Consider the following 15,118-nt stretch of genomic DNA (forward strand, 5'->3'; position numbering starts at 1 on the left):
TTTGCGACCCGATGGACTATAGACCACCAGGCTCCTCTGTCTGTGGGATTCTCCAGGTAAGAATACTGGAGTGGATTGCCATTCCCTTCTCCAGGGGAATCTTCCGGATCTAAGGATCAAACCTCGATCTTCCGCATTGGCAGGCAGATTCTTAACCGTCTAAGCCACCAGGGAAGTCCCAATCCCAGCCATCAAGCCCCTTGTAATCATCCTTCTGAGGCTGTGACCGCCCCCCGACCCCTGGAGTCATTGACCCCAGAGAGAGGCCATGGGGCAGGGAGATACACCATGTGCCCCACAGCAGACTTCAGACAGAGAACCTAAATGCAGTTTCTTTGATAACAAACATTCCTCTATTCCACATCCTGTTAAGGGTATTCACAGATGTTCAACCAGTTAAAACATTTTTCCCTCTTAAGGCATCAGTTCTTGAAACCAGTGAAAACCCCCCTCCACCTTCAAAAAGGCCCAGCTTCTAGGGTCCTTACTCTGGAGGGCCCAGGGAGGAACAGTAGCAGCAGCTGGCCAGAGAGAGACAGACAGATGGACAGGCAGATAAGAGGCAGGTGACAGAAAAGGGCATCCCTGCCACAATGTCCAGGCAAAGGGGCATGAGGGGCCAGGCAGGGCAGGAGAGATGCGAGGGTCGTCAGTCCCTAGGATGTCAGCAGGACCGCAGACACCCTGGGTTCCCAGAAGAGGGTCAGAAAGAGGGTGCCCGCATCTGGGTGAGGAACAGAGGGACAGGTGCCAAAGGTAGAAGGCTTGGCATTCCCAGTTCCCATGTGACACCCCTCCCTCCTCATGGAGCTCCCCTGTGACATCCACGTGAGGGTTGCTATCTGCATACACACAGGCACCCATACATGCACATGCACACACCTCCATCCCCTCCGCACCATGGAAGGCTGAAGAAGCAGGAGATGCTCTTTGCCTGAGCTGGTCAGCAGCCTCACGGAGTTGTAAACCCAGTTCTGAGACTCGTTCCCCTCTTCACAGCAGCACCCTGGGCATGGGGCACCCAGTAGCTTCATTTCACCCAGAGAGTCCAGGACTCAGTGCTCCCATCAGAACAGGTGGGAACCAGACCCAAGGGTATCTCCTTGGCTCAAGCGAATGGGCTTCCCCCATGGGTGCTCCGGGAGACAGAGTAGCTGCCTGCCATCTGATAACAGCTCAGGAGAAAGCCAACCACAGCCGATACCTCCGGGGCCTGGTCTGAAGGCCCTGAGGACCCAAGGCTGAGCCCTGTGTTTGGTGGAAAGGTGATGGAGGGCCAGCTGGGTCCCTTGCCTCACTGATGACCGCTCTGCTGGACCTGGGGAGCTTGTCTTGTAGGCGGCACAGTGGACCAGGAGCTTGGTGAGTCCCTGCTGGCCCGCAGGGCACTCCTCCCTGCAGCCTCGCCTGCAGGCTGGGAAGAGGATGAACAAGCCCGAGGGGAGTGTGGGGCTGGGAGGACATGGGACATCAGTGTCCAGCAGAAAGGGCCTCACAGAAGGACATGGGACCAGAGGGGTTTCTGAGACCCCTGCACTGGTTCCAACGATCCAGGAGCCCAGACCCTGTGTTCCTGCCTCCGAGCAGCCATGTGACCTTGAGGACTTGATGTCACCCCACTTGGGGAACTTCACTTTCCCCGTCTGTAAGGTGAGGCATGATGGGGGTGTGGGGGAAGTTGGGTGTCCATGACCTTTACGTTCTGCTGCAGCATTCAGTGAACTCTCACAGGTGACCCCCAGACTGCAACCTAAGTGGTTCCTGAATGAGGACTGGACCCCAGGGCCCCTCACCGTGGAGTGTATGTGTGGTAGGATGTGCAGGTCAGAGCTGGGTGATGGACCCCAGGAAGGGCGGCCTTCACCTTTCTAAGCAGTCAGTCCGAGCACACGGGCTTGGGAATGGGGAGAGCCAGCGATGTCATGGACACAAGCTCCCAGAATTTCTCTGTGCAGATGAGGAGATGGATGGAAACTGACTGGTGCCCAGGAGAGGTCAGAGGGCATCCTGCCAGGGAAAGCTTTTGGAAGGAGCACCTTGGGGCACAGCCCATGGTTTAAAACAGGAGCCTGTGAACCAAGGTGAGGCCTCAGGGAGAGCCCTGGACTCAGAGTCCTGGGTTCAGAGCCTTTGCCTCCAACAGCCTCTCTTCTCCTTGACAACACGAGTTCCAGAATTCTACAGGAAGCATCAGTTGACATTTCCAGGCCACTCACAGGACCCACGCACCCGCTTTTGAAGGGACATATGGTAGGGGAGGCAGGGCACCCCAAGACACACTGCTGCATTGTGGAACCCAGATCCTGCACAAGCCAACGGGCAAGGACAAGTCATGTGCTCACTAGGGGCTGGGCGATCAGGAAGTCTCTTTGGGGAAGGAGGAGGGCTTGCGAGCACTGCCGTGTCCCTGTAGGTCTGTGCTGAGGGTCCAGGGCTGTTGAGCCTATGGGACTCAGCCTGCTGGACCCCCGGAGCCCAGGACTTGATGCCTTGCCTGTATCTTTAAAGGGAGCATCTTCCAGGCAGCTGGCGTGACATCAGCTCCCTGACGCATGTGCCAGGGACGCAAATTCCAGCTAATGCTCTGGGCTCCCCTTGCACAGTGAGAGGAAGGGTGTTCTAGATTTGGAAACTCTGATATTTTTCCCCATCCTAAATTGTCGGTGTTTCCGTAATTGGCCTCCTGGGAAGTGCAAATTAGTCTGATATTCTCAGAGTTCTCCATCTCAGAGACACTGGTTGGAGGTGTGAGCAGACCCCGATTCTCTGATTCTTCCAACAGGAGGGGCAACATGCCCATGGCATGGGGGCTACCCTGGGGGGTGAAGCATCTCCCCTCTGCTCCCACAGGCTGATGCCCGAGGCGTGACCTCGGGGGTAGTTCTGCAGTCACCCCACGGAATGCTCCAGGGAGGGCCAGTCCAGCTCCATAGAGGTCACTCCCAGGGTCACCACACTCGGCACCCAGGGTCACTCCCAGCCGTCCATCTCCAGCTGCCCGCGACAGGGTCTTCTGGGTGTCTTCCTGTCAGAGTCCTGATTCTTCCCTTTGGGAGGCTCTGAGTCTCCAGGTGAAATGGGGCAGAAGTGGGGCAAGAGGGGCCCTCAGATTTGGAATCTGCAAAGGCTCAGCCATAAGAACGGGGTGCCTGCAGCCTGCAGGAGAGACCCATCCATAGGAGGAGAATTGGAAAGAAGGGCCCATTTAGGTTATCCTGGAGGAGACCTTGGAGTCTCCCAAAGCAGGTCTCTGGGACAGGAAAGTTTATCTCGGAGGGCCAGCTTGTAAGACCACCAGGGATCAAGGGTGGTTTGGACAGGGTACTGGGCTTGGAAGCAATCTTGGGTGGCTTCGTTCAAATCTCTCATTTTTTCCAGGTGAGGAAAACTGGAGCGCAAAGAAGAAATACCTCCAGAGTCACATGGCTGGCCAGTGGCAGAGCTGGAGTAAAGGTCCAGGATTTCTGATGCCTCCTGGACCTCAGCAGACTGCCCTGCCTATGCCACCCGCCTCCTGTGGCAGAAACTGGGTGCTGAGCACACAACTCCGTGTTGTTAGGGAGACAGTGGGCTGGAACAGCAAGGGTGCTGGGGGCGGGCAATGGGAGCACCAACCAGCTGATGAGAATGAGGACGGGCCTCTGGACCTCTCCTGGTCCTGCGTTGGGCTGATAGCAGTGCTTGCCTTTTCAGGGTTGTTGGGAAGACAGATGGATATGGTAACTATTAGGTGGGGATGCAAATTGATGCAGCCACCATAGAGAACAGGATGGAGGGGCCTTAAAAAGCTAAAATAGAACTATCATATGATCGGGCAATCCCACTCCTGGGCATATACCCTCAGAAAACCATAAGGCAAAAAGACCCACATACCCCAGTGCTCATCGCAGCACTATCTACAATAGCCAGGACATGGAAGCAACCTAGACGTCCATTGACAGATGAATGGATAAAGAATATTCCACCATAAAAAGGAATGAAATTGGGTCATTCGTAGAGATGTGGATGGATCTGGAGTCAGTCATACAGAGTGAAGTAAGTCAGAAAGAGAAAAACAAATATCATATATTAATACATATATATGGAATCTAGAAAACAGGTACTGATGAACCTATTTTCGGGGCAGGAATAGGGAACAGACGTCTAGGCACAGAAAGGGAAGGGGAGGGTGGGATGAACTGGGAGAGTAGCCTTGACATACAGACATGACCGTGTGTGAAACAGATAGCTAGAGGGAAGCTGCTATGTAACACAGGGAGCTCAGCCTAGTGCCCGTGATGACCCACAGAGGTGGGATGGTGGGGGGGGGGGTGAGAGGGAGGCTCAAGAGGAAGGGATGTACGTATACATACAGCTGATTCACTTTGTTGTACAGTGGAAGGTAATACAACATTGTTCTTGCCTGGAAAATTCCATGGACAGGGAAGCCTGTTGGGCTACAGTCCATGGGGGTCACAAAGAGTCAGACGTGACTGGTCAGCTAACATTTTTCACTTCACTTTCTTATCAGCAAGGTTAAATGGTACATCGAAGACACTCCATGGATTCATTTATTTTTTTGCTTGAGTGACTGAATTTGGGAGAAGCTAAAAGGTCGATATGCCCTTGGGTTCTACCACATATCCCAAGGCAAGGAGCAACTCTGGGAGAAGGGGCCAAGGCCTCTACCTAAATACAGATTTGTGCTCGGTCACTCAGTCGTGTCTGACTCTTCGCGATCCCATGGACTGTAGCCTGCCATTCTCCTCTGTCCATGGGAATTCCCAGGCAAGAACACTGGAATAGGTTGCCATTTCTTATTCCAGAGGGTCTTCCTGACCCAGAGATCGAACCCATGCATCTTCTGCATTGGTAGGTGGATTCTCTACCATGGAGCCACCCGGGAAGCCCACCTAAACACAGAATTACCCAGATAGTGATGGGAGCAGACAAAGACCTGATCAGCTAATAGCTGAGCTTAAAGAGCATCCACGACAGACTCCAGCTGTTACCAGCAGGCCTGGGATGTAGGATGGGGACACCTGACAGGTAGAAGAAGCCACCAGAGCACTGTCCTGTCCCCTGCCCATCTACACAAGTGTGTGCACACACACACACAGAAAGTGGGGAAGGCATGATTCAAGAGAGACAGGTTCAGAAAGGCAACAAAGGGCCAGCAGTTCATCTTTGCCAAGTTCAAGTCCCCTTCAGGCCGGGCGTAGGAAGCATTTATGGTTGCACGCTCATGGAGCACTGGGAAGACATGGTCCTCACCTACCAGCCCAGCCCTTGGCCCTTCCCACAGAGCTCCAAGTTCCTCCCTGGGCCCCCTTCTCACAGCCACCCCTTCCCAGAGGTGGGCTGGGGTCCAGCCTCGGGTGGAAAACTCACCCACAGTGGCCGCCGAGCCTGGGGAGAACCTGCCATCACAGAACCGGCCCAGGAAAGACGTCTTCCCCACGGAGGAGTTGCCCACGAACACGATCTTGAAGAGCCGGTCTGGGGTGGATGGGAAGCCTTCCTCCTGCAGAAGGCAGATAGTTGGGTCAACCACTGGTATGGTCACCAGTCCCCACCCCTGCCACCCCCACCCCTCACCCATCCCTGCAGCATCCAGAGAGACACCACCAACCAGCAAGGGAGGCTGCTCGGCCTCAGATGCAGGAAGCTTCGGGTTCAGGGCACTGGGGCTCCTTCCAGCATCAGATGCGGGAAGAGAGACATGCCTTCCAGCACCACTGATGCCCATGTGCTGGGCCGCAGACCCTGTGCTGGGCTGGGTTTGTGGCAGAGGGAAGGAGGCTGTGTGTACAGAGTCGCAGCATGATGCTCCAAGTGTCCAGGGAGCACGGTCAGGAAGTCAAGGGTCTTGGGGTGCAGGGTGGCTTTGGGCTGGGCCTTAAGGAGGAGCTGGAGGTTTTCTATGGGGAGTGATTAGGAAGGACAAGGTGGGGTGTTGGCAGGGAGATGGGGAGATAGAAAAAGAAGGCTTAGCTATATCTTGGGGGCAGAATGATCCCAGACGGGGTCAGGCCTCTTATTTCTGCCCCATCACTGGAAACCTAGGCTGGATGGAGGATGAGCCTACCTTCCTGCACACTATCCTGCCATCCCATCTCACCAGCTTCATCTAGGGGCCCCATCTGCCCTCGAAATAAAAGAAGAAAAAAGAAATCCACACTCACTAAAAAAAAAAAAAAAAAAGCTTTAAAAACCAAAAGTGATACTCATTTTAAAAATTAGGAAACTTAGTAGAGAGGAAAATAATTATTCATCATTCATCCCACCACCCTGAAATGACCACCGTTTCTATTTTGATGGATTTCTTTCAGTTTTTTTTTTTTTATATATAGATGAAGCAATAGGTGACTTTTGAGAGCGATTTGAGATATTATATGTAATTTGTTTATATTATTATACATAAATTTAAATTTATATGTAATTTTTTATTTTTAATATATTATTAAATTATGAATAGTTTTCTGAATTGCCAAAGTTTTTTGAAAGTGTGATTTTTAAAAATTATTTTAAATTAATGAATTTTTGTTTCGGCTGGGCTGGGTCTTCACTGCTGTGAGGGCTTTTCTCTAGTTGTGGCAAGTGGGGGTTACTCTGTACTTGTGTTGCGTGGGCTTCTCACTGCAGTGGATTCTCCTGATGCAGAGCACGGGCTCCAGGGAGCACAGCTTTGGCGATGGCAGCACATGGCATCAGCAGTTGCAGCTCCCGGGCTCTGGAGCACAGGCTCTAGTTATGGCCCATGGGCTTAGTTGTCCCATGGCATTTGGAATATTTCTGGACCAGGGATCAAACCCATGTTTCCTGCACTGGCAGGTGGATTCTTCCTTACTGAGCCACCAGGGAAGTCCTGACAGTGTGACTTTTAACAGTGCTATAACATTCTGTTAAATTAATATAGTTTAATTTATGACCAACAAAAGTCTGTCTAGTCGAAGCCATAATTTTTCCAGTAGTCAGGTATGGATGTGAGAGTTGGACTATAAAGAAAGCTGAGCACTGAAGAATTGATGCTTTTGAACTGTGGTGTTAGAGAAGACTCTTGAGAGTCCCTTGGACTGCAAGGAGATCCAACCAGCTCATCCTAAAGATCAGTCCTAGGTGTTCTTTGGAAGGACTCATTTGAAACACCTGATGTTGGGAAAGATTGAAGGCAGGAGGAGAAGGGGATGACAGAGGATGAGATGGTTGGATGGCATCACCGACTCGATGGACATGAGTTTGAATAAACTCCAGGAGTTGACGATGGACAGGGAGGGCTGGCCTGCTGCAGTCCATGGGGTCACAAAGAGTTGGACACAACTGAGCGACTGAACTAACTGAACTGAGGTGAATTTATGGCCTTATTGTTTTTATTCAATTGTGGCAAGACAATCTCCATCAGTAGTGTGGCAAAAAGTAGTGTGCCAGGCTATGGGCAGAACTTTCCAAAACACGGTCACACTGCCCCTTCTCTGCCCAGCAGGGGGAGGGACCTGGAGCTGGCCAGCGAGTTCCTTTGCAATGCTCCAGCCAGTAGGAAATGGACTTGCTCCAGGACAAGGGGGATGGGGCAGGAAGCCAAGGGTCATGAAGTCCAGAGAGCCACCCGCATGCCCAAACCGTGCTCTCAGGCTCTGTCCGGCACTGCTGGCCGAGTGAGCAGGCTCTTTAGAATCCATTTAGAAGTGGATCTGGGGGAATTAGCTCTTCTCATGGACAAATACTGTAATGGAGCAGCCGCTGGTATTAGCAGTTTCAGAGAAAAGCCATTAACAGCCTTTTGGGGAGAAATCAATTCCATGCCGTACTTAGGAGGGAATTCAAGGTCAATTATAGGAATTTGAACTCATCTTTAAAAAAAGAGAAAAGAAACCCACGCTCAGAAACACTGTCCCAGCCCCATGTTCTTTGTTCCTAAACAAGCACCACTCTCTGCCAGCCTGGGGTCTCCACGTGTCATTTGTTTGAGACTAAAGCTCCGTGCAGCCATAGGTGCGTCCCAGGCCCGGGAGGACACGGAACATGAAACCCAGGCTGGAAGGAGATGCTCCAGGCCGCAGAGGTGGGGGCTGACCTTGCTCTGCGCTCTCCCCAGCCCTGCCCCCACCCTAGCAGAGCACTTATTTTGCAGACAGGATACCACCAACATGGTGATGGCTCAGCTGAGGCCGCCTCACAGGGTGGCTGAGCAGGATCCACCTCACATGAGTGGCGAACCCTCCCAGGGTCCACCATCAGCCCTTAACCTGGGGAACAATCCACCTGCCCACGACAGTGAGACAACCAGATTGTGGGGCGGGGGCTCGAGAAACGATCTCCCCACTAGCAAGTTAGGGGATCTGTTCTCATTCTCATCAAGGCCACTCTTTTTTTAAAGCTTTAAAAAAAATAAACGTATTACAAACTAAGTTTTAAAACCAGGAAACTTAGTTGAGAGAAAAATAATTATTTGTCATTTATCCCACCACCCTGAAATGGCCACTATTCCTAAATTGATGCATTTCTTCCAGGTGTTTTTCTACATTCCCTTTTCACATTTGATGAATCAATATGTGTTTCTTGAGAGAGGTTGGACCTATTATACATAATTTATTTACACTACTATGTATAAATTTAAGTTTATACATAATTTTATTTTTTCATATATTATTGTATGCATGTTCAGTTGTGTCCAACTCTTTGCGACCCCATGGACTATACCCCACCAGGTTCCTCCGACCATGGGATTCTCCAGGCAAGAATACTGGAGTGGGTTGCCATTTCCTTCTCCAGGGGATCTTCCCAGCCCAAGGATCATATATTAATAGATTAAGAATAGTTTTCTGAGTCACTAAAGCTTTTTTGAAAATACGATTCTTGAATGCACCATAACATTCTATTAAATGACTATAATCTAATTTGTGTCCTTGGCTGCTGCTAAGTCGTTTCAGTCATGTCCGACTCTGTGCGACCCCAGAGACGGCAGCCCACCGGGCTCCCCCGTCCCTGGGATTCTCCAGGCAAGAACACTGGACTGGGTTGCCATTCCCTTCTGCAATGCATGAGAGTGAAAAGTGAAAGGGAAGTCGCTCAGTCGTGTCCAACTCTTAGCGACCCCATGGACTGCCGCCACCAGGCTCCTCTGTCCATGGGATTTTCCAGGCTAAGAGTACTGGAGTGGGGTACCATCACCTTTGTGTTGTTTTTTTCCATTGTTTGCTCTTATCCACTTATATTCTTCAATGAAATTTCTGTCTGACTTTAATTATTTCCTTAGGAACAGTTGCTAGAGGTAGAAATGCTGGTTACAGAGGTGGCCATTTAAAGTTCTTGATTCCTATCCTCAAACTACTTTCCAGAAAGCTGGTTCCAACTGAGGACTCAGCGGTCTTAAAGGGGACCCTCTGCTGAGGCTGCTGTGTGACTTCCAGCGGATATATTTCCTCTTGGCAGCAGCTTCTGCCCCAGCTAAAGGGCAGCGCATGTGTGCAGCCCGCGGGCTGGGGGTGGTGGCGGGGAAGGCAGAGTGGCGGGTGAGGGCCTGGGCTCCCGTCACTGCAGGGGTGGGGGATGCGGCCTCACGCTCTCTGCTCTACTTCCCCACACTCCCAAGGGGGCATCAGGTCTCTGACGCCCCTCACCGGACAACTGCGAGGATCACATGCCACCGCAGACTGGATGCTTCATCTCTTCCTTCACCCTGTCTCCCGTGAACCTCGTAACACTTCTTTCACCACCATCGTGGGGTATTTAAAGCCCCATTCTGTGCCCACTGCCAGCCAGTGTGGCCTGTGCACTTTGGGGGATGTGGAAGGGCGTGTATGAGAGAGGGCTCTGCCCACCAGTCTCTCTGGGTCCCATGGCCCAGGGTCCTTTACAAGTAGGGGTTTGTGGGCATGAGTGTTAATCCAGGATGAAGAATGATAACTGAGGCCAAGAAGTTCCTGTGCAGGGCCGGGAGAGGGCTGTCTGGCACATAGGCCAACGCACCGCTGGACTGCGCAGCTCTGAAGGTTGCCATGAGGCACGTAAGCTGTTCTAGCGGGTCCAGTGGTGGGCACAGGGCTGAGGAGCTGATCCCATGGCCTGGGTCACAAACAGGGTGAGGGGTTTCATCAGTGATCCAGAGGACAGTCTGTGTGCTTCCTTCTCCCGAGAACTCAGCAGGGAGAGCTGGCAGGGGGCACAGCCGTGGGAGCGGGGTAGTGGAGGGTCACACTGGCGGGAGGAGCAGGAGGTGAGCTCATTAGGAGCTGAGAGGAGAGGGGTGGGGCGCAGACCTCCCCAGCAGGGATGCGCCTGCAGGGAGCGGTCGCAGAAAGGACCAGAAGAGGGACCATGTTTAAAGTGCGTGCTATCTGATGTTCACAGCCCAGCAAAGGTTCCATCCTACTCCATGAAGGCTTTTAAATCTGACTCAAAAAAGAGCACATCGGGTAGGGAGTGGGGCCAGCAATAGAAGTTGTCGGGAGAGCATCCCCAGGCCCCCAAGTCTTCACCATGACTCTCATGACCGAGGGGGATGGTGGTACCCAATGGACACAAACTCGGCACATGGTCAGGCTTGCTGCATCTGACGCCCGAGTTGCCCTGGGCTCTTGGGCTACGATGGAGGGAGACGGCACAGGATGACCTACAAACCAGCATGGGAACATCCATACCTCAGACAGGGCTTCTTTTCCGACGGGCTGCCCTCGGGGAGACGTGGGTGTGAGTCCCAGAGGTCGGGCAGGTCCGCTTTGTTCATTCACCCCCTGGCCGGAGGCCTCTTCTTCTTCCAAGCATTTGCTCAGTGGCTGCTGAAAGCCGCCCCCCAGCAGCTGGGGCAGCGGGTCCTCTTCGATGGAGATGATCCTGCGGAGCGGCTGGGTGAGTGGTCCTCCGGGCCCCGGCTCCTCTTCTGTAAGGGGGCACCCACTCAGGCCCAGGGAGCTTCTCCGCCTCTGGATGCCAAATACATCCTCCTCCTCCTCTGACTGGCTGTTTGCAGGAGGTGGGGGGACAAAGAGTGGGGACAATATCATAACATGTATATGCGTGGAGGCTGGGGGCTGCCCGACAGCTTCTGTGACAGACAGTTGAGGAACCACATGCTTTGGGGGCAGAGAGGAGCTAGGAACGGGAAAAGCAGACCCCACATTCTCTAGCCCATTCACTGAATGTCTTTACAGCGAAGGTGCGATGAAGATGATGATAAAGGTGAAGGTGGTGAAGGTGATGAGAAAAGCGATGCAGATGGTGAAGGTGGCGGCTCCAGGTGTTAAGCTAATGACACGGTCCTTGCTCTCAAGGAGCACTTGGCTCAGGAGTCTAGAGCCATCCTGACACACTCACTACACTGGTCCAGCTTGTGGCAGGTGCCGCGGAGGAAAAGGAAAGCTGTGAAGAAGGAGCGTAACAGATGCGGAAACAAAACCTCCTGGGTCAACCGTTGGCGGCCTTCGCCCAGGTCCGACACCAGCCCTTCTCAGCCGCATGTCCCCAAGTCAGACGCCAACTCTCCAGGCCGGTTTCCCTGCCCGGCTGCCCTGCCCACCTCCCTGATAAGCTGGTGCACAAACCCGACCCGTTAGGGAAGCAGCCCTCAGAGAGGCAGGCGAGGGGGTCGCTGCTCTAGGGAGGGGGCCCCAGCACAGCGGGCATCCACCGGCTCGGGGCTGGCGAGGAAGCCAGGCAGGGCCCTCCACCTGCTTCTTCTCCCTTTCTCCTGAGAGTCTGGAGTGAGCGGCCTCGGATGGTCTGAGCATCCAGAAGCAGGAGAAGCAGGAGGTGGAGGACTCTGGTGCTGGATGTGGGGTCAGTGTGCGGGCTGTGTCCTCGAGGCTTGAGAGCAAAGGCCCCCTGGGGCCACTGTGAACAAGTCAACCTGAGGACGGTTTTTACGGGAAGGGACTTGAGTCCAAAGTCGAAACACACACACGAGGAGTAGAAGAGAAAATGGAACAGGAAGCAGTGGTGAGGCGACAGGGCCGAAGGACACAGAATATGCCGAACGGAGAAGCCCCTTCACTTCGCTCCCCGGCTTCTAGCATTTCTGGCTCCTAAGGACCGACAGCAGAAAGAAAAAGAAAAAAAAAAAAAAACACGTGTGTATCACTGTTCTGAAGTTGGATGATTCTGAAAGAGAAATGGGGATGCAGAACTTGCTCACAAAAACACTGACTTAGTTTGGTCCCCTGGTATAAAACAAAGGATTTGTAGGAATTCAGGGATGCTTAGATTTACTGATAAAATCAGTTTTTCACAGAAACTGACTGTCACCTTTTCAACAAATTTCTCCTACATTCTAAAGAGCCTACTAAGTGCTCACCCACTTCAGCACACAATTAGCATTCCCATCTGCTTTGTCTCTGCCTGCACACACATGTACACATGTGAGCATATGTGAGCAACATGCATGCACACACATGTATTCACCCACACACACACACACTCACTCACACCCACTCACACACACATTCACCCACTCACACACACCCACACACACACTCACACATACTCCCTCTCACACACACATTCTCTCTCTCCCACACACACACACATACACAGGCAGAGCATGGCTTTTTAAAGTCCCTGCAACCAGGAAAGAAATGGCCACTGAAATGATCCTAAAATGAAATGACCCTAAAACAAATTGTTTCTTGGCAAAAGCCTCTCCCTGGGGAATTTTCAAGCACTGTTACACTCTGGAGTACCATCAGTATAGCGTAAGTTCCTCTTTGGTTTTGCCATCAAACGCTATATGTGAGCAGCAGAGAACAGGCACCTCTGCCAAAGTCTATGGGAATTCAGAGTTCTCGATATTGATTATTCGTCAATTAATGTCTGTTTCCTCCTCTCAACTGTAGGTTCCTTGAAAACAGAGATGGGGTCTATTTTGTTGACCCCTGTACCCCAGCACACAGCCTTGTGTCCTGCACACAGCAGGTACTCAATAACGGATATTAAGGGCAGGACCCATGCCTGATCGATCTTTGGAGGCTTCCTAGAACTCAAAGAATGTCTGGTATGCAGTAGGCGATCAGGCAGTGCTCGTTGAGAGCATATATTCGGTTCCGAGGAACCAACAGAACAATTACTGCAGGGATTTGGCTCCCACGTTGCATCCCATCGTTCAGCTGTTTAGAAAAGGAATTGATGATGATCAAGTTCAAGATTTTGACAAATCAGTGGACTGACATCCCCAGGTCACCTCCACTTTGCATATCTTTTAATTTCATGCTTGCTGTCCTCAGGCTCTCCCAGATGAGCAAGTTCACACAATCACTCCTGGGTTTGGCACCTGGGGATCTGACTGTCTCTGCCTCTCTGTGGCCATCATGGGCATGGAGTACATGATCCATAGAAAAGAGGGCAGGGGACCACCTTGCCTCTCTCCAGGAGCAATGGGCCACTCCTCTGGGGACTCAAGTGCTGTCCAGAAGCAACCAAACACATTATCTCTGAGTTAATTAACTATGAATTATTGAAAGGAGTCTGTGAATTACAAACCCCACGCTCATCTGCAAAGGAATTAACGGTTGGAGACTCCATGAAGTATGTGAAGTGTTAGTTGCTAAGTCTTGTCTGACTCTTTGTGACCTCGTGAACTATAGCCTGCCAGGCTCCTCTGTCCATGGAATTCTCGAGGCAATAATACTGGAGTGGATAGGGATTCACTTCTCCAGGTGATCTTCCTGACCCAGGGATCAAACCCAGGCCTCCTGCATTGAAGGCAGATTCTTTACCATCTAAAACATTAGGAAAGCCCACAGAGATTCCATACTCCACTATAATTACCCTTCAGACTCACACAGTCCAGTACCTGGAAGACAGGAGCATCCTTCTGCCTGACAGACCGCAGAGCCCTGCCTGGCATTCCTGCCCTTCCTGTTGCTGACCCCTCTTCCTCTCACCCTCTCTGTCTCTGGGCTGATTTGCAGCCGCTCTTCAGCGCCCCCTTTAGGAACACTGCAGGCTAGGGCAGCCCAGGACCTGTCCTGGGACTCACCCTGCACCTTGACATCAGAGCAAGAAGGTACATGTCCTTCAAGATTCAACATAAGAGCACGTGGCTGACCCCAGACTTCCCGCCAGGGCCAACTGCAATCAGCATGTGCTCAGAGCCTACGCCCAACCCTGCAAGGCCAAGGAACAGATAACAGGTAAGCAAAGTGGGATGGCTTACCTTCTGAGCATCCCTGTGCTGTCCACGTATTTGCCGATCACAGAGCCAGATCGCTGCTTCCATCTTGCCGTGGGAGCAGCTGTGTTTGCCCTGGCCGCCTTGTCTTTCTGGAGAAACACAGAATGCTCTCAGATCCTCACCCGCTGATTTGTCCCAGTGTTTGAGCAGAAAAGGGCTCAAGCCTCATAGATCAGGCTTGAAATAAAACCTTTAGGAAGAAAGTGATGGCCTGGACTCCTTGCTAGCCTTTATCCACTTTCCTTTCACTGTCATCTCTCAGCAGAATTCCTTCACCTCCTGTCTAATAATCTAATCGAAGGAACCAGTTTAGAGCCCCAGGGTCTGGGAGGTTACCCTTCACAGGATTAGTGATCATTTGCAAGAGGATAAATCAGTTCAGTTCAGTTCAATTGCTCAGTCGTGTCCAACTCTTTGCAACCCCATGGACTGCAGCACGACAGGCTTCCCTGTCTATCACCAACTCCTGGAGTGTGTTCAAATCCATGACTGTAAAGTCAGTGATGCCATCCAACCATCTCATCCTCTATTGTCCCCTTTTCCTCCTGCCTTCTATCTTTCCCAGCATCAGGGTCTTTACCAATGGGTCAGTTCTTCACATCAGGTGGCCAAAGTATTGGATTTTCAGCTTCAGCATCAGTCCTTCCGAAGAATATTCAGGACTAATTTCCTTTAGGATGGACTAGTTGGATCTCCTTGCAGTCCAAGAGACTCTCAAGAGTCTTCTGCAACACCACAGTTCAAAAGCATCAATTCTTCAGTGCTCAGCTTCCTTTGCAGTCCAACTGTCAAATCCATACATGACTACTGAAAAAACCATAGCTTTGACTAGATGGACCTTTGTTGGTAAAGTAATATCTCTGCTTTTTAATATGCTGTCTAGGTTGGTCATAGCTTTTCTTCCAAGGAGCAAATGTCTTTTAATTTCATGGCTGCAGTCACCATCTGCAGTGATTTTGGAGCCCCCCAAAAAAG

The 15,118-nt window shown here is 51.7% G+C and overlaps 1 protein-coding gene across 7 annotated transcripts in view; it reads right to left on the bottom strand.

Moving 5' to 3' along the window:
• The window catches only part of CRACR2A (calcium release activated channel regulator 2A), a 154,233-nt gene that overhangs the window by 19,629 nt on the left and 119,486 nt on the right, over nt 1–15,118 (bottom strand). For 6 of the 7 annotated variants that reach the window (XM_006069009.4, XM_025283044.3, XM_006069012.4 and 3 more), the window contains 3 exons: nt 14,126–14,232; nt 10,620–10,938; nt 5,371–5,503 (listed from right to left, as the gene is read on the bottom strand). In XM_006069009.4, coding sequence (XP_006069071.1) covers nt 5,371–5,503; nt 10,620–10,938; nt 14,126–14,232 — 559 coding nt within the window. The other variant, XM_006069013.4, reaches the window with a different exon arrangement.

The sequence above is a fragment of the Bubalus bubalis genome, chromosome 4 (assembly GCF_019923935.1).
Source record: "Bubalus bubalis isolate 160015118507 breed Murrah chromosome 4, NDDB_SH_1, whole genome shotgun sequence".
In the NCBI taxonomy this organism is placed as follows: Eukaryota; Metazoa; Chordata; class Mammalia; order Artiodactyla; family Bovidae; genus Bubalus; species Bubalus bubalis.